Source organism: Acartia tonsa, chromosome 13 (genome assembly GCF_053477335.1).
Source record: "Acartia tonsa isolate MP-2025a chromosome 13, ASM5347733v1, whole genome shotgun sequence".
Classification (NCBI taxonomy): domain Eukaryota; kingdom Metazoa; phylum Arthropoda; class Copepoda; order Calanoida; family Acartiidae; genus Acartia; species Acartia tonsa.
Genome location: NC_137272.1, coordinates 22448808 through 22467763, shown reverse-complemented (window position 1 = coordinate 22467763; position 18956 = coordinate 22448808). Strand labels below are relative to the sequence as shown.

Genomic DNA, 18956 nt, shown 5'->3' with positions numbered 1-18956 from the left:
TGTTGGTTATACCATATACCTGGATTAATTTATATGTAGAGTAGGAGTGCTTCAATCATTTACCCGTGTTTCTTTGGATGAGACTATGATATAAGTCTTGTAGGCAAGTAAGACAGATAATGTTATATGTAGAGTAGATGCGCTTAAATCAACCCGTGTTTCTATGTATGAGACTTGCAAGTAGTTATACAAGTCTCGCGTGTTTGCGCTACATGGCAAAAATTGCAAAGGCCAGATTTAGACGAATTATTTTAATTCAATTCTTATACAATTATTGCATTATTTCTATACAATAACAATTATATGCTATAGTTAGTTGGGAAGTGGGTAAGAAGGGTGAGAAATAAGAAAAGGGGGTTGTGGGGATATTATCACTTAGAATTATTTGTCAGAATCACATTCCCTTTTCCCTATGAATAGTAAAGGGTATGGAGTTATGCTACACATATTAAATTGAATCTAACTGTTTTAGGAATCATCATAAAAAATTTGAAACAGATACGACATTTAAAACAGGCTTAAGTTAGTGATCAAACCTCATTGAAGAAAAGGTTCACTTTTAAATTTTGTTTGAGGTCCAGCAAATTGATTTAAATAAACGTACTTTCAATTGTAACGAGTAGCTCCCAATCTAATTAAATATAATTTTATAGTTTGATTGATAACAATTTTTAGGGAAGCGTCTAATTAACATCAGGGATCTAAGGGGAAAAGACAATTGCCGAAAAATTTATATATATTTTAAATAATAAAATACAAAATTACTTTTTCTGTCAATTGCAATAAGTAATACATATTGAACACTCAACTTAATGAACCAACTTAATTCATTGAAAATCCTGGCAGGCTTCAGGCTACACAAGATTTTAGGCTCCATTTAACACCCCTCTTCAGAACAAATGTGGGTACTATATTGTAAAAACCCTCCACCCCCATTATAAAGACAAACTCTCCAAATTACCAATAATAAATAATTTAAATGTGATAAAATTACAATCTTTGCAACAAAAAAAAAATAGCATTTAAAAACACGCGAGTGCCAACACCACAGCCTGTAAAACTATTACGTATCTAAAAATGAACCAAATACGAGCACATGCTTCACCAAATTTTCTTACATCATGTCACGTTTTAACTTTACACATGCCCGTGTACTGTCTTCTGTGAGGATTTGTGTAGGAAAATTGTGGCACACCGTTTCTATCAATTAGTTCTGTTCATTCGACGTTTAACCGTAGGGTCCTCCCTTTTGCAGAATGTTTTAAATTCTATGGCTATCCCAGGAGCGTGCACATAACATTAGCTGAGGGAGGGGGGATTAGGGGTTGACAACCCTCTTCCATGTAGCATATATATGGCTGAAAACCTAGACTTAAAATCTCTATTGGTTATAAATGTTTATGGAGATCTTAACGGACAGACCTCGAGATTGGTTCCTGCCAGAGTAGAGAAACAGGCAGGGATCAAAATGGATAAGACAATAAATTAATGTACATCCCCAACGATGATACACAAATTACAACTTCTGTAGATTAATATAAGTGGTTGAAACTTCTGAATACTCAACTTTATGAATCAATCAATCAAAATTGACTAAAGTCTCTAAAGTTATCAAGTCAACGAATTAGTTATAATATTTATTTTATAACTTTGGGGGCTAGTGTAATAAACTGCCCATTGTCCCCTCTCTCTAGTGACTTATCCCTTTAACAAGGACAATAATAATTATAAGAAGTGCAGCATTGAAATTATTAAAACAAGTTTATGAGAGATATTAAGATAGGGGGAGAAACAAGGAAGCTTAAAAAATCATACAGACAGACATAAGAACATTAACAATGTAGAGTAGCAAGGCTCTTAATTTTTAACATTGTTTAGAAGTCTGAATCTAAATTGTGTTTGAATACTTACCTTTCAATACTTGGTTATAGAGATGCTGAATAACAAAATACCTTATCGCTTAGTATTTGCAAAAATCAGGGGAATAGTAAACATTTGTTTTGGTGTTAATCATTATGTTAAAACGGACATATAGTAATAATACTTATAGAGAAGCTATGCTTTCTAAATGTTACTGGAATCAGCATGCAAAGTTTTAAATCAATATGAAAATTATAGGGTACTTAAATTTATGATAAGAGCTATCCGTTACGGACCCACATTTGAAAACTTGATTATATAGAGATGTTTCGTATATAACAATATACCTAATCGTCTCAGTGATTCATATGGGATTATTATATTCTTTAATATATCATTTTCAATAGCCCAAATCAGTAGCATTCTGGTAACAGTTAAAGATTTCTGAATTTTTAAAGATTTGCTTTCTGAATTTTACTTTTAACGGTTACAGAAAACATTATGCTGTGTTTGAAATCGATAGGACAATTCTAACCTGCTAAATTAACGAAAATAGCTAACCGTTACGGACGGACGGACCGACCCAAATTATAGAAAAGCTTCTCTTTTAAAAAATAACAAAATTTGAAGGAATCTTTTATTTTGATAATTATTGAATAACAACAATAATGTAAAGAGAGGAAGGAACAATCAGATCAGGTTTAAAATACAAAGAAAGGTATTTTTTTTACAACTTTTTACGGAAATTTTATCGTCGTACGTTGTACATTATTTCAAGTTATATGAAAGGACATATTAATAAAAAGTGAACTTGCGCTACCTTCATTTTTTATGATTTAGATATTTCTTGGGAGGGAAGGGACATTGGACTGTAAATTACGCAGGTACCCAAAGTTTTATAACCACGTTCTCTAAGTCGTGGCCCAAAAGCTTTGCATTTATTGAATTTTGGTTGGTTCTGTGGTGTGTCCAAACTTTTCAACTAATAAATATAATCTATAGAAAGGATAATTTTGTTTATCATCAGTATTGATGTAAGCAAATCTCTCGACCATTGTCATATACTTTGTATTTTAGACCTGATCTAAAAATCTATTATTTGTGCTTTCTAATGTAAAATAGAAAAATATTTTTTTTTCGGTTTTTTTCTGACAATTTTTTGTGAACAAGTTTTTAGGCAAAAGTTTAAGATAATTCAAAGTCTATTATTTTTTTAATAAAGGGGGGGGGGGGTGTTTAAATCCCCTCTGCTCATTGCCAGGCACACTAGTCATTTGTTTATTATTAGAATAGCGTCATTATAGATAGGATTCAAAATACTATATTATCATTGTCTTAGGCCAAGGCATTTTTCTTTTTTGTTTTATGATTAAAATATCTTAAACTTTATCCAAATTTGAACAAGGATGAAATAAGGTTTCTTCTATAGTAGTTTTTTTTATTTTCTGTTATATGTTTTTTTATCCCTTACAATTTACAATCTTAATTTAGAAATTTTTTGATGTCTAAGTTTAGCTTGAAGGCTTGAAAGCTTTGGGATAATATACAGCTAATAGTAGCTAAGCTACTTAATAACTAGCATTGTCCGTATGTACGCTTTAAAAATGTCTGAATTAAGATTGTAAACTGTTTATATAACCATAAATCCAACTCATTAAGCAATTTTAAGCAGTAAATTCATGATCGAAAATATTATCTTCTGGCGCGACCACCTCAAATTTTCTGAAAATAGAATGGTTTCTTAGTTTGCTTCTTTTTTTATAATTTTTCTTCTTGTTAAATAATAAATATTTATTTCTGTACATCTGTAATCTTATTAATTATATGAATTAATCTGACTATTTTTCTTAATTTATCTATCAGATTTTCTTTCTGAATGTTTATTTATCAAAATACTTTTAATCTTTTTACCAATATATCTGTCTATCTAATCTAACTTACTATATTTATAACTAGCAACTACGCCCCTAGAGGCCTCTAGTGGCACTTTATATGTTATTTTTTTTTATCTTTAATATATAATTTGAAAAATAGTTGTCTATGTTGCGTTCAAGTATCTAGGCAAAAAAAATTAGATTTTTGGTGATTTCTCTTGGGAGGGTGGTGGTATCCTCCCCCAAAATATTTAGTTATAAACCTTTCCAGGACCTATGAGAAGTTACCCTGTAAAGGAGAACCTGATAATTTTGTGGTTAGCGAGATCCTTCTGTACAAACATAAAAACATACAAACACACAGACACAAAGAATCCTGTTACTTTATCATAAGGATTGTCTACCTGTCTGTTTGTCTATCTATCTCTCCATATAACTATCTATACTCCTATCATCATATAAGCCTGTATCTGTCTGTCTGTTTTTCTGTCTGTCTGTTTGACTGTTTGTCTTTTTTTGTCTGTCGGTCTGTCTAACTGGCTGTCTGTCTATATTACCTGACTCTGTTAGGGCCTATCTCTGCTACGTAGACAGTATCTTCCTCTCTAGAGACGGCAACATCATGTCTGTCTGTCTGTCTACATGTCTGTCTGTCTATCTATCTATCTATGTACCCTGATTCTGTAAGGGCCTATTTCTGCTACGTATACAATATCATCCTCTCAAGAGACTGTTACATCATGTCTGTCTGTCTGTCTACCTGTCTGTATGTCTATATTACCTGACTCTGTTAGGGCCTATCTTTGCTACGTAGACAGTATCAACCTCTCTGGAAACGACAACATCATGTCTGTCTGTCTGTCTACATGTCTGTCAACCTGTCTGTCTGTCTATATTACCTGACTCTGTTAGGGCCTATTTCTGCTACATAGACAGTATCACCCTCTCTAGAGACGGCAACCTCATGTCTGTCTGTCTGTCTACGTGTCTGTCAACCTGTCTGTATGTCTATATTACCTGACTCTGTTAGGGCCTATCTCTGCTACGTAGACAGTATCCCCCTCTCTAGAGACGGCAACATCATGTCTGTCTGTCTGTCTACGTGTCTGTCAACCTGTCTGTCTGTCTATATTACCTGACTCTGTAAGGGCCTATCTCTGCTACGTAGACAGTATACCCCTCTTTAGAGACGGCAACATCATGTCTGTCTGTCTGTCTACGTGTCTGTCAACCTGTCTGTCTGTCTATATTACCTGACTCTGTTAGGGCCTATCTCTGCTACGTGGACAGTATCCCCCTCTCTGGGGACGGCAACATCAAGTCTGTCTGTCTGCCTACATGTCTGTCAACCTGTCTGTCTGTCTATATTACCTGACTCTGTTAGGGCCTATCTCTGCTACGTAGACAGTATCCCATTCTCTAGAGACGGCAACATCATGTCTGTCTGTCTGTCTACATGTCTGTCAACCTGTCTGTCTGTCTGTCTGCCTGTATGTCTGTCTATATTACCTGACTCTGTTAGGGCCTATCTCTGCTACGTAGACAGTATCTCCCTCTCTGGAGACGGCAACATCGTGTGGATTCTGAAGGTCTATAAACAAAGAAAATTAATTAAAGTCCATGGGCCAATACAAATGAGAAATCATTGTTTTTGAATTGGTGGACGTATAAAAAAAAAAAATTTTTTTTTGGGGGGGGGAAACCAATGTTTTTGAGATGTTTACCATAGACGTCCAAGCTTTTTTGGGGGGGGTAAAAAATTTTAAGGGGGGGGGGGTAATTCGTATTTGGGGGGGGGGTAAATGGCTCGCGAAGCGCGCCGAAATTTTTTTTACCCCCCACAAAATTTTACCCTGGGGGTAAAATTTGATGGGGGGGTAAATTTACTTTACCCCCCCCCCAAAAAATTTACCCCCGGGGTAAAATTTTTTTTGGGGGGGTAATTTGAATTTTATTAAATATTTAGTATTAAAAAATTATTAATTGCCCCATTACCCCCCCCCCCCCCCCGGCCCCCCCCCCCTTGGACGTCTATGATGTTTACCTTTGCCCCAGTTATCAACAACTTTGCCAGCCTCTACCAGGTCCAGAGTAAGGCCGTCAGGTTTCCGCCGGGATTCAGGACCTGTCACGGCCAGCAGAGCAGAGCCGCGGCCAGCTGAAATATATTAGAACCTGTTCAGAATTTCTCTTAAAACAAGGAGAATTACGTCCAATAGAGATGAAGATTCTTGAAGCGATAAGCAATAAATATGGGCAAATATTAAGAGAGAGAGAAAGAAAGAAAGAGTGAGGGAGAGAGAGAGAGAGAGAGAGAGAGAGAGAGAGAGAGAGAGAGAGAGAGAGAGAGAGAGAGAGAGAGAGAAGAGAGAGAGAGAGAGAGAGAGAGAGAGAGAGAGAGAGAGAGAGAGAGAGAGAAAGAGAGAGAGAGGGTGAGAGAAAGAGAGAGAAACAGAAAGAGTGGAATAGAGAGGAAGAGAGAGAAAAGCAAGGAGGGAGAGAGATATCATAATAGCACACTGCGAATCAGCGTACATTAGTGAAATTGCTATTATATACACAGACAGACATAGGCACTTAAATAAAGAGTATCTTCACTAACAATAAAGCGCTGATTGATTTTGTTGAAGTTTCGTGATTTTTATCTAATATGTTAAAGTTATTTTTCTGCGAGGTTTGGAGAGGAAAATATTTATAAAATTTCACTTCTCGTATATATGGAAGTTGCGTGATTATTTATATTTACAACATCATATCTACTCTGTATCTGTCTTTTCGTCTGTCTTTATTGCTTATGCTCGGTCGCTATAAAAAAATGCCTATGTTTATAAAGAACATCAATCTCCGCGCAAAACAACACACAAATTATCATGGGCTAAAGGGAAGGTTGACCCCTTTATTCACCACCTCAGTGTTAAGAGCCCGTCCCCCTGAAAATTCCTATGAACGCCACTGCAAATACTCATGCTTAATATGGAAGCAGCTTATAGTACCTATTAAAAAAATGACACCAAAAAATACAAATGACCAATAGAATATAAGCGCTCTATATTCGAAGGAAGGGCACAAAATAGCCTAAAACCATAGCCAGACTTTTTATAAAAATGTAATAGCCTAAACCCATCCTGGGATCTATAAGAAGCTTCTGTATAAAGGAGGCTCATATCGGTTCAGCGGTTATTTAGATCCTTCGCTACAGACAAAAAAAAAGCTTACTTCTTTATATAATAGGATTGACCAATGGTAAATTGTATGCTGGCCTATCATTTGTCATTTGGAATTTTAAAAAAAATTTATACCCCCCCCCCCCTCCCCGACAGAACTATGAACTCTGGCCGTGGCGCCCGGCACCCTTGCCTGCCTAGCCGTAGCGCTTGGCTCCCTATCCTAAAACCTAACCTAACCTAAAATAACCTAAATTATTTGTAAAAAATAATTAAAATTATATTTACCTATTCCAAAAACTCTTCCAAGATTTTCTGTTTCTAGAATCTTGGATCCCAAGAATTGGGGATGGTTAATGCCTAAAACAAAACATCAATATGGTAGCTGTGTTTAGTGCCCTAGGAAAATGGGGATAGATGACACAGCTTTTGGCCTACCTACCCTATTGACGCCATAGTAGAGGGAAAGAAAAAGGGAAGGGGGAAAGAAACCCCCTAGAAAAGAGATGGGATATAGGGTATTTCCTGCATCAATAGAAAAGGTAGGCCAAAAGCAGCGACATATATCCCCATTTTGCTAGGGCACTATAGACAGCTTCATGAATATGTCTAATATTTATAGAATTACAAATAACAAAGATGCATCTAAATACAAGAATTATGAACTATAATATAAATTAATAGATATCAATGATAAAAAAATGTATTTATGTTGTTGGTTATAGTTTAGGTTAGGTTAGGTTAGGTTAGGTTAGGTAACTTTAAGAAAAGGGAAGCACAGTAAATAAGATCCTTGTAGTGCTCAAACGAAAAAAATAAGGGAAATTTTTTTTCTCTTTGAACTGAAGATGCAATTTGAGATTTAAAAGTTTTGGTGTTGGGAATGAAGAGGGATGCTCAAGGAGTTTTAGATCATGGGGAAAAAGGGAGGTAGAGGTTGTATATTCACAGTAACTTTTGATATGTCATTTAGGTAAGGTTAGGTAAATGGATAGGAAATTGGCTCCGCAGGGTTAGAGCCCTCCGCAGGGGCTAGAAATAGGAGAAAGTCTACTGTGAAAATACGACGAAACCTGCTACTTAGTTTTTTTTCCATGATCCGATGATTTTTGTAAAAATAAAGGTTTAAAGACAATACCTGCCCCAACACAATCAACTTTACGCCCCTCTCTATCAGCGATACACAGGGTGTCCTGAAAATAAAAACTTATTATGTCTAACATCTTATTATATCCAGTTTTCTACGAATATAAAAATGTACAATAATAAGATTAAAACCAGCAAATCCCTATAGGTTTTACATTTCAGCGAAGCTTTATACTTTAGGGTCGTTTTAGGCTATTTTCCTGACATCCTCGCCACCACCAAGAGGCTAGAGCCTATAAGTTCATAAAAAACATAGGTCGACCTCTGGAATGTTAGGTCGACCTAAAGAAGCTTTAGGTTGACCGATTTTATAAAGGCATTTGTTAGTTGTACTTGATTAGGTAGACCTACAGAATAAATCGATTGACCTTTAAAAGTTGTTTGTGAACTTTGCATAGAGTCGAAGCAACTAGTTTGTTATAAATATCTCACCTCCTCTTGGAAGAGAGCCAGGCTGTGTACAACGGTCCAATCTCCCTGGAAAAAAGAAAAAAAAATGGTGTGGTGTTTTAATAATATGCTGAGAAAAAAAAAAGGATTCAAGTCTTTAGAAGCATGACTGATAGACCAACCGACCAAGTAAAGTATCGTCTGACTGCTCATCGTTACATCGAATCTTGATCAAATATTTCAGAGGTGAATTCTTAAAAAAAAACTTTTGCCCCACTCAAATCAGTTTGCCTCACTAAAATTTTAGTGAGGCAAAATTATCCCCTCTGAATTTTTAGTTTGCCTCACTGATTTTAGTGGGGCAAAAGTTTTTTAAGAATTCACCTCAGCTCTCGAGCTTAAATAGCAGCCGCAAAAATCACAATTCCCCCATAGCGTTACAGACTGTTAGACAAAGTAATATATAGAGAAACTTCGCAACAAAAAAGACAGTATTATTACAAATATAGCTGTTAAATTTTCCTTTATTTGTAAGTATTTTATGTTTTTATTTTATTTTAGAAAAGTAACTTTGGCTACTTTTATTTTTCAGCCAGGCAAACGTTTGGGTATAATAGTTTTATTTATAGGAGTAGCGTTGCCGCACATGACTAAAGTATTACTTACATGAATTTCAGTTTGATATCTTCCTTTGGTATCGTACACAACTACTCTCTTATTACAGTATCTAAACAATTGTTTTAGTAAATTTTACTTATTGGAAAGCCCATAAGTTCAAGTTCCTATTGTGGTACATATTCCTATTTTGCTGTTTATAGTCTAGTAAAAATATTCAATTTGATAAAATTTGGTTTATGTTCATATTCAAATTCAAAATCCAAATTTAGGCCTTATGTTTTTATAAATTTAACATTAAATATGTATAATTCCCACAAAGCAACTTAAAATTAAAGAATTTGTTTATTTGAAAAATATTTAACCTATGTATATATTATTCTACCTCATTTAAATTACACCCTATTTCTTTAAGCCAAAAGAACTTTGATATCAAATCAATTAAGTCTCACTTTGAAAGAAAACACCTTAGCCATAAGAAACATTCATAAAAGATAACAATACACTTACCCGTCGGCAATATAAACATTTCCAGATTTGCTGACAACAACACTAGTTGGTTTACAGAAATGGTTCTGGTCCGAACCAGGCACAAACTTCTCTCCTATATAACAAATCATTTTTATGGAGTGATTATTTTGAACAGGGATCTGAAAGTAACAACAACATTACTTATTGGTTTACAAATATAATATAGTAAATGATATGTATAAAAATCATTAATATATGGAAAGTTGTGTTTTTGTATAGGGAATTTAAAGAAACAATAACAACAAGAAGTTTTTAAATGCATGATTGTATTTTTTTACATGGAACTTAAGTTTTCTCATCAAGAACAAATAAACTAAAATATATGTTTGTCTTTTCTTTAATTCTTATATAAAAGTGAAAGGCTGTCTATCTATCTGTCTGTCTGTTGAAGGATATCCTATACAATGTATCATCTCATAGGCCCTGGGAAGGTTTAACTATTTTGGGAACAGATTTTTTATACTTCTCATCTAAAAATCTAACATTGAAGATGGAGAAGACTAACCCCTCCTCCCCCCCATCCCACCTCTCCAGTACCCCTTAAGGCCTCTAAGGACGTAGCTGCTGGTACAAATACAAAGTTTCTATCCCCCAATGGGTTTGACTATCTTCTAGATTAATTAAACTATTTTATGAGATAGATTAATTTACCAAACTTTCATGTGATACAAAAATGAATATACCTAATACAAGAGAAGGAGTAGTACTGTTCCACGGGAACATCATCACCTGAATAATATGATTTTTCATCCACCATTTTGTTTTTTTCGATTTTACCGCCAATTTCCATATACGTGCCTTACAATTTCTAAATAATCTATACTTTCAGGTCTTTTTAAGGATATAAGCTAAAAAAGTACTTTTTTCTTCCATAATTTATTATTTTATTATTAACTATTTTATTATTAATTTTCCTATCTATAAAACTGTTTTTATAATTAGATATACATATTTTAACATCTTAAAGTCATTTTGTTTTCTCCCGCCAATTTCTAGTTTTGCGCCTTTTTTCTCTCAACTGACCTGATGTAAGCCGACATCTGTAACCCAAATATTATTCTCATGGTCTACAGAGATGCCATGTGGCATGTAGAATAGGTTGGCCCCCATTTCTGATTTTACCTGAACAAAAATTTTGTTTTAGTTTAATTTCAAAGACGTCCAAGGGGGGGGGGGTAAAGGAGTTATTCACCCTTCACTCCGCATTTTTTTTTCATCCCTCCCCCCCAAATATAAAAGCTTTGACGTCCTAAAGATATGATATGAAGATTTCTCCCCCCAACAAAAAAAATCAATTTCAATTTTTTATCCCCCCACCCTCAAAAAAAGCTTGGACGTCCTTGTTTAATTTAGTGGCTGCGTCCCTAGTATCTAGGGATATTAGAAGGGACATGAAAGTGCAGAAAAAATAACTTAAAACCTTACAACGACTTTTTATAAAAACGAAACAGCCTAAAACCACCCTTGGACCTATAAGAAGCTTCACTCTAAAGGAGAACCATATCGGTTCAGCGGTTAGCGAGATCCTTCGCTACAGACAAAAAAAAACTTACTACTTTATTTAATAGGATATATTTAAAAAAATTAGATTTCCTAAATTCTTAAGATTTAACAGAAAAGGCTGAACTTTAAGATACACAGTTAGGGCTTTCAAATAAAAAATAAGAATTGGTTGTTATCATGATGTTAAGCATCGAGGTATCTTAAAGGATAAGACAATGGACGATAAATAAAAATACATCTCCAATGACGGTAAACAAAATTACCCCTTCCGTAAATTGAATTATGGTTGAAAAGTTGAAACATTATTATCTTGGAACTAACCAATATAGTACCCAAAATATTCGAGTCAACAAATATGATAACATGGTTACAAAAATTCGAGTACCAGTGTAATTATCAGTCCAATGTACCTTCCCTCCCAACCTTGTACACAAAACCCGTCCAAATTCAGGATTACTATACCTTTCCAGTAAACTGGTCAACAGTAAGAATTGTGTTGGCTGTTATAGGTCCTTTGGACTGGTCCTGCTTATACAAAATCATTACTTCAACCAAGTAGTTTTCATTTTTATTTTTAGTTATGGCGTGACCTTTTAGATTCACTTTACCTTCGGATGTTAAAATTAAGCTAAATAAATTTTTACCAAAAAAAAATTGATTGATTTATTGATTGATAATACCTGGCAAATACACCGTTTTTAGCGTAAAATATTTTTTTTTCTTAGTAAAAATATTTTAGTTTATTTCTAAATAATAAATGATTTTCTATTTTCAGAAGATTTTGGCTAAAAAGCGTTTGAGTATCTTTTAAGCATAAACTTTAAAATTAACTCCTGTGGCCGACTTTTTATTAGCGGAGCTAATTTATAATTCAATTTGTCTATCCGACTTAACTGAGGAAAATGTCATTTTCTTGGTTGCTTTTTATATACAGTTTTTTTTTTGAGAAGATTCCCTATACCAACAAGTATCTAGTATGTAATTTACTTTGCCCGTCGGTCTGTCACAAAATATAAATTTTTAAAATACGTTGGAAAGTTTTCGTGATTTTTTTTCTTGATTAAATCTATTCTTGATTTAAACATGTGCTCTTTATATCTCCTTTTCCATATTCCCATCCATGCTTCATTTGTGCTTCGCTTCTTATGGATGTTGTCATCCTTGTTTTTGACTGGTGGATATTAAATGATTCCTTGAGAACATTGTTGGGTAGGAAGGAATCTTTGTTCCAGGACACTGAACCACGGTGAAATACAATTGGGTCATCAACTAAAATAAAAATAACATTATAGGTATATCTATAGACGTTACCCGCGACCGTGGCTCAACACGTAGCGCATCCGCCTGTCGTCGGGAAGGTGATAGGTTCGAATCTCGGTCCGACACCGCGTCATAACTAAAGACGTTAAAAATGGTTCCCACTGCTACTATGTCAGATGCGCGACGTAAATAGTTAGAGTGGGGGGAATGCCTTGGCCCAAAACAGGCGCAACTCGTTACCATGCACAGTTGGGACTTCTCAGACAAAGGTCGTGCATCTCAGAGAGTTGGTTGTCTGATGGGCGATTGAACGCTTTACACCGCATTCATAAGCGGAGTATGTTTCAAGGTGCGTGGAGAGAGGTCTAGGTACCTAGTACCCGAAGCGACACCAAGCCCCCTAGAGTCTTAAGTCTTATATCTATAGACGTGCCCATGTGACTCAAGAGGGTGGAGTTTTAGTGAGTTTTAAAATTGTTCATCTAAGTTAATTATACATATATGTATAGAGTAACTGTGCTACTAATAAGTAACGGGGTGCTTTCCCACAAAAGGCCTGTGGGGTCTATCCCTGCAGTGCCCTAACCATGCTACCCTGTTCTTATACATGAAAATACCCCCGCCCCTTATTTTTTTTGTATAATATACAATTTGTATCAGAAGAGTAGAGAGTAAGAATTGTCAATCACTTTGCTTAAGTCAAAAGTACATAAATTTAAATTGATTTAAATTGTGAAATGTATTGTGTAATACTACAGAAATGGATCCCAGGTTCTACGAAATACCAGAAAAAAAAATCGTTTTACCAGAAAAGTGGTAAAGCTGGTCAACCTGGTAAAATATACCAGTTTCGTGGTAAATTTTACCAGCAAAAATTTTAGCCAAAAAATTAGTCAAATTTTACCATTTTTTTTGTAAAATTTGACGAAACAAAAAAACCCGTTTTTTGTGTTTTAAATTAAAAACAGCTCTTCATAATCAGTTGTAGTACTTTAAAATAATGACTTCTATACAATGAAGCCTAAATTTAAATTTTTTTTTTTTTTTTTAATTTTACCACTTTTGGAAGTTTTACCAAAAATGTGGTCAATTTTACAACTCTATTTTTCAGGTTAAGTCCGAATTTTCGGACTTAGACAAAAAAACGCAATTTGGTCAATTTTTACCAAAAAGTTGGTAAAATTTGACAAGGTATTTTTTTAGGCTAAGTCCAGATTTTTGGACTTTGCCAAAAAAAATGAACTTGGTAAAATTTGACCAACTTTTTGGTAAAAATTGACAAGGTAAATTTTTAGGCTAAGTCCAAATTTTTGGACTTTGCCAAAAAAAAAACTTGGTAAAATTTGACCAACTTTTTGGTAAAAATTGACAAGGTAAATTTTTAGGCTAAGTCCAGATTTTTGGACTTTGCCAAAAAAAAAAACTTGGTAAAATTTGACCAAGTTTTTGGTAAAAATTGACAAGGTAAATTTTTAGGCTAAGTCCAGATTTTTGGACTTTGCCAAAAAAAAAAACTTGGTAAAATTTGACCAAGTTTTTGGTAAAAATTGACAAGGTAAATTTTTAGGCTAAGTCCAAATTTTTGGACTTTGCCAAAAAAAAAAACTTGGTAAAATTTGACCAACTTTTTGGTAAAAATTGACAAGGTAAATTTTTAGGCTAAGTCCAGATTTTTGGACTCTGCCAAAAAAAAAAACTTGGTAAAATTTGACCAACTTTTTGGTAAAAATTGACAAGGTAAATTTTTAGGCTAAGTCCAGATTTTTCCAAACAAACATCCTTCTACTTAATGATAAAAATCGCAAATAAAATATAATGAGGAAATATTCAGACCTAATACTTTCCAAACAAACATCCTTTTACTCAGCACTATTTGCTTTCGTTATATGGAATATGAAATTAATAAAATATGATGATAATGATTTTATTTAGAATTTATTTCATATTATAACATAACAGGTCATATAGATATTATCCAGGTCAATACTGAAACTACAAAAGATTGGCATCCAAGATAACAACAGTCTAGTACTGATGCCTAAATGTCGATTGATAACAGTGCCACCTGGAGAGGGAAATTGTAATGCTGCTTTTATGGAGATTAATGTACTGAAGAACAATCAGGCAAGTCTCCTACCTGGAGGTACTCTGACTATTTGGCTGGAAGTTATAAAACCTGGACCTGAAAGTGCAGTATCCTGTCTCTCTGGTGACCTGGAGAATTGTTTTGAGGATCCAGAGTTTACTGATTGTTTGATAGAAACTAGTACCTCCAAATTAAAAGTGCACAAGTTTATACTTGCCTCAAGATCTCCAGTATTTAAGGTAGGTTTTTCCATTCTTACTTGTTAATTAAATTCTTGTCAATATTTTTAGGTAAATTTTTAGGCTAAGTCCAGATTTTTCCAAACAAACATCCTTCTACTTAATGATAAAAATCGCAAATAAAATATAATGATGATAATGATTTTATTTAGAATTTATTTCATATTATAACATAACAGGTCATATAGATATTATCCAGGTCAATACTGAAACTACAAAACTTACTAGTATCGTTTCTGTAAATAACATACCATACACCTGTCAAATGTGTAATGAAGTCAATATTTTTTAGAATTTTAGCTTGTGGAATGTTTGGAGCTCTCGAGTAGAACTTAATTAACTGACACAAATTTTCTCGGTTCTACATTGTTGTCATAATAAACACCGATTGGGCGGATTGTAATCAATACGCTTTATATGTTAAAGTCAATATTTTTTAGAATTTTAGCTTGTGGAATGTTAGGTGTCAACATTGTCGTCATAATAAACACTGATTGTAATCAATACGCTTTATTTAAGTTAATTTTAACTGACTAACAGAATATTCTCGGTTCAACATTGATCGTCATAATAAAACTTATTAGTATCGTTCTGTAAATTATTTGTTAATTTTAACTGACTAACATATTTTCTGGGTTCAACATTGTCGTCATAATAAATAATGAAATTTTTTGTATAATCTGTGACTGTTACATGTTGAGATGGAACTCAAGTTGTTCTCCATGGAACTGCAAAGCTCCACACTTCAAAACTGGTTCAACTCCAAAATCCTGAAAAAGAATATTCATTTTTAAATTAAGCAATTAAAGGATTAACAAATCAAAAAGGCCTTACAAAAAGGAAAGTTAACTGTTTTGGGAAAATTTCATGGAGAAAGTAGATACAGCTTGTGTACGTGCCTGCTTATTAGAGAAAGTTTAATTCAGTTATCAATACATAACCAGACTGAGAGAAACTAAGAATGTCTTATAACGGGAATTTGGAGTTATGGTATGAATTAAATAGTCGTATGTTAGTTTTAAGAGAGAGTCTAGAGATTAGAGCCAGAACTGACAATGTCGAGATCCAGAGGGAGGTTTGTAAGAGGTTATATCAGCATGGATGGATTACTACACATCTTAATCGCTGCCGTCCTTCCCCTCTGCTGCCCGCCGCTGCCCAGGCTGCCGAACTGGCAGCTGTTCTTCACGAAGTAAACATGCACGAGGATGAATGTAATGCTGTTTAGATTTTAATAATATCCTGAATGTACTGTTTCAATAATATAAAGTAGTAAAATCTAATTTTAAATAGCTACCTATCTAGTACATTATTTTTATGTATTAACTTTTGTCTAACCAGTTTAATATCTATCTAATAAATTTAATAATAGCTTAATTGTTAATATAATTTAGTATACAGTTTCATAAAGGTAGTTCGATGTGTGTCTGTGTATATTAACTTCATATTTGTTATGCTTGTATACATGGAAACTACCTTTTGGGGCCGAGGTGTTGCCGTAGTTGCGTGTAGGATTATTCCAACTATCTTTTATTACAAATAATTAAACACTTACTTTTAACGGATGAATTTCTGATGGCAACAGCTTCATGTTGGTGCAAGAAATGTTCCACGATCGAATTGCGGTCAGCTTATAATCAGAGAATACACCCAGCTGTGTGCGAAGCTAAACCTGAAAAAGAATATTAATTGAAATATAATTTATATATATTTTCAATATTATTTTACATAAAACACATCTTATAATATCTTTCTATTAAGGGTATAAAAATTCGTTACGCTTAAAACAATCATAAACCTTAAAGGGCGAATATAGGTTGGATATAATATGAGCTTATTTCAAAGGTGCTATTATATAGATTATAATAAATAATTTAAAGATAATGACATATCTAATTGTATTAGTCTGTTTACAGCTTATAAAACCTGTCTAACTCAAGATAATATTATGTAATTAGTGTGGTTCCCTAAGAACTCAAACACTCTACCATCACACAAGGCTTCGTAGCAAGGTTGAATTAAAAAGGTTTCGTTAAAGGATAGTCTTAATAACATGGCCTAAAATATCCATGTTCTTATTAAAATTATTTTAACACTTACTTCTATGTAAACCATTCATTAATTGCAGCGCCCATATATTTTCTCACGAATCTGATTCCTGGTTAAGTCTGAAAAACAATATTAATTGAAATATAATTTGTTAATATTTCTATTATTATTTATATATATTAATAGTAGAATACTTTAAATATTAAGAATAGGATAAAAAGGATCGTTCTTATATCATATATCAAAAAGGTTTAAAAAATTATAAAACAAACAGTTTATCGTAGCAGCTTAAAACCATGCGTAAGGTCCTAAATTATATTGATTTTTTTATTACATTATTTAAACACTTACTTCTATCTCGCCAATCTTTAATTGCAGCGCCCAAATAGTTATTTCTGATGAATCAGTGTTGCTGAACCTGAAAAACAATATTCAATTTAAATATAATTTATTAATATTTCTTTTACATTTATATATATTAAACCCGGATTATTTAATATTAAGAATAGGATAAAAAGTGTTTCTTAGATCAAATCAAAAAGGCTTAAAACAATTATCCTATTATATAAATATATTAATATTGTTCTCTTTTACAACGAAGCTTTTTATTTATTTTAATCTATAGCTGAAACTCAAATTAAAAATAGGATGAGGCCTCGACTTTTCTCTTCCTACTTTAAGTGCCCCTCGAGGCTTCTAAGGGGCATAGCCGCTAGTAAAACTTAAACCGTTAATCGAAGGCAGCCTAAAACCGTACGCTCAAGGTCCTACATTATTAATGTTTTTATATTAAAATTATTTAAACACTTACTTTTACGCAAACCACTCTTTGATTGCAGGGTCCATATACTAACAGCCAAGACTGAAGGTGGACACGTACTTTTTTAAACTTCTGAATATCAGCTCTCTAGGCGTTCTTAACTGACATTCATATAAATCTTGTGACATGGACCATCTCCTGTCAATCATACTTGGGTATAACACGTATTTTCTCTAAGAGACTTGAAATATAACACTCATTGTTTACAATAGTTTTCAATCGGTATAGCGGCATTCATGCACATGCTCTGTACAGGTATACAACTTTATATTGAAAAATATTTCTTTTATATCCATTGCAATATATTTTTTTATATTTTATCGATGATATTTCATTTAAGTCATTGCAAAAATATATTACATTCACATTAAAAAAAATTTACATTAATTTAACTTTCGTAACCCTGTTTTCAGATGATCAAATCAGCGTGCTCGACAAAGTTGCCAAACTTTAAAAAACACCTTATGTATATAATATCATTTTAATATTTTACCGGTTAATTAATTAAAACTGCATAACTTATATAATTCATGAAATGTTATTATTCGTTGCAATTTTACGATTAAAAATATAACTGTCTTGCAAAGTGTTTTGCCACCTATTCAATCTGTATGTTGGCAACCGTAACTTTCCATCGGCGCAATATTCAACTGGACTATATGACTACGGTGCATTTTTGTATTTTAGTAATCATTTTTAGTGAAATTACAGTGAATTTTGAAGTTAATATGTAACATTCTGTTTTATAATTCAAATTTTATCATTAATTATTGAAAATTCTTTGTAAAATATTCTTCGTATTCGTTTTTTCTCCCATTTTTGGGACTCTTTTTAGCTTACGTAATATACAGGACTTTTTTAAATGTAAAATTAATAAATATATTTCTTGCACCGTAGTATAAACGGATTTTCGCAAATATAGGAGTACAATTATAAGAATGAAACTACTTTTTTTGCCCAGAGGTGCCGGAGGCACTGGCTAAAAATAACTGTTTTTAATCTTATGCTTTTAGATTTTTATATTCGTAGAAAACCATGCATATAATACGATATGCTAGTTACCTAGTTTTTTTGCGTATGAATGAGAACACCTGTTCCTATCCACCGGATTCGAATGAATACGAGCTATTTTTATCATAATAACAGGTATGGGTGTATATTAGCTGTATAAGATTTATTTTTTTTCTCCTGCTACAAAATTTGTTTTAAATAAATAGGGGGGGGGGGGAAGTTTTGACACATTTGCGTAAACAGGGAGTATAGGCTTTATCTTTGGACTGAGAGTATAGGTTATTAGGGATAAAATCATTCTTATATGATGAATTTTCCCAAGTTTTAAGATTTTTTGGATAGGCCTCCAGGTTCCGGAGCTCCAGGCCTTCCCCCCCCCCCCTTGTTTAAGGACAAATAAAATACCGG

The 18956-nt window shown here is 33.4% G+C and overlaps 1 protein-coding gene and 1 long non-coding RNA gene across 3 annotated transcripts in view; both read right to left on the bottom strand.

The window, feature by feature from the left end:
- Nucleotides 1-2483: 2483 nt before the first annotated feature.
- The window catches only part of LOC145304121 (peptidyl-alpha-hydroxyglycine alpha-amidating lyase 2-like), a 39146-nt gene continuing 22673 nt past the window's right edge, over nucleotides 2484-18956 (bottom strand). Inside the window, exons 6-17 of the mRNA XM_080145877.1 lie at nucleotides 12278-12352; nucleotides 11546-11610; nucleotides 10604-10702; nucleotides 10264-10309; nucleotides 9560-9653; nucleotides 9101-9161; nucleotides 8477-8521; nucleotides 8037-8091; nucleotides 7187-7258; nucleotides 5779-5892; nucleotides 5244-5325; nucleotides 2484-3582 (exon numbers count right to left, since the gene is read on the bottom strand). Coding sequence (XP_080002003.1) covers nucleotides 3525-3582; nucleotides 5244-5325; nucleotides 5779-5892; nucleotides 7187-7258; nucleotides 8037-8091; nucleotides 8477-8521; nucleotides 9101-9161; nucleotides 9560-9653; nucleotides 10264-10309; nucleotides 10604-10702; nucleotides 11546-11610; nucleotides 12278-12352 — 866 coding nt within the window. The 3' untranslated portion in view covers nucleotides 2484-3524. The remainder of the gene's footprint in view (nucleotides 3583-5243; nucleotides 5326-5778; nucleotides 5893-7186; nucleotides 7259-8036; nucleotides 8092-8476; nucleotides 8522-9100; nucleotides 9162-9559; nucleotides 9654-10263; nucleotides 10310-10603; nucleotides 10703-11545; nucleotides 11611-12277; nucleotides 12353-18956) is intronic.
- LOC145304048 (uncharacterized) lies at nucleotides 13115-17676 on the bottom strand. 2 transcript variants are annotated; one of them, XR_013873962.1, is made up of 5 exons: nucleotides 17529-17676; nucleotides 17069-17135; nucleotides 16769-16836; nucleotides 16224-16340; nucleotides 13115-15438 (listed from the first exon to the last, which is right to left on the bottom strand). It is a non-coding gene; the product is annotated as an uncharacterized LOC145304048 (long non-coding RNA). The 2 variants fall into 2 exon arrangements; XR_013873961.1 differs by having other exon boundaries at nucleotides 17069-17676.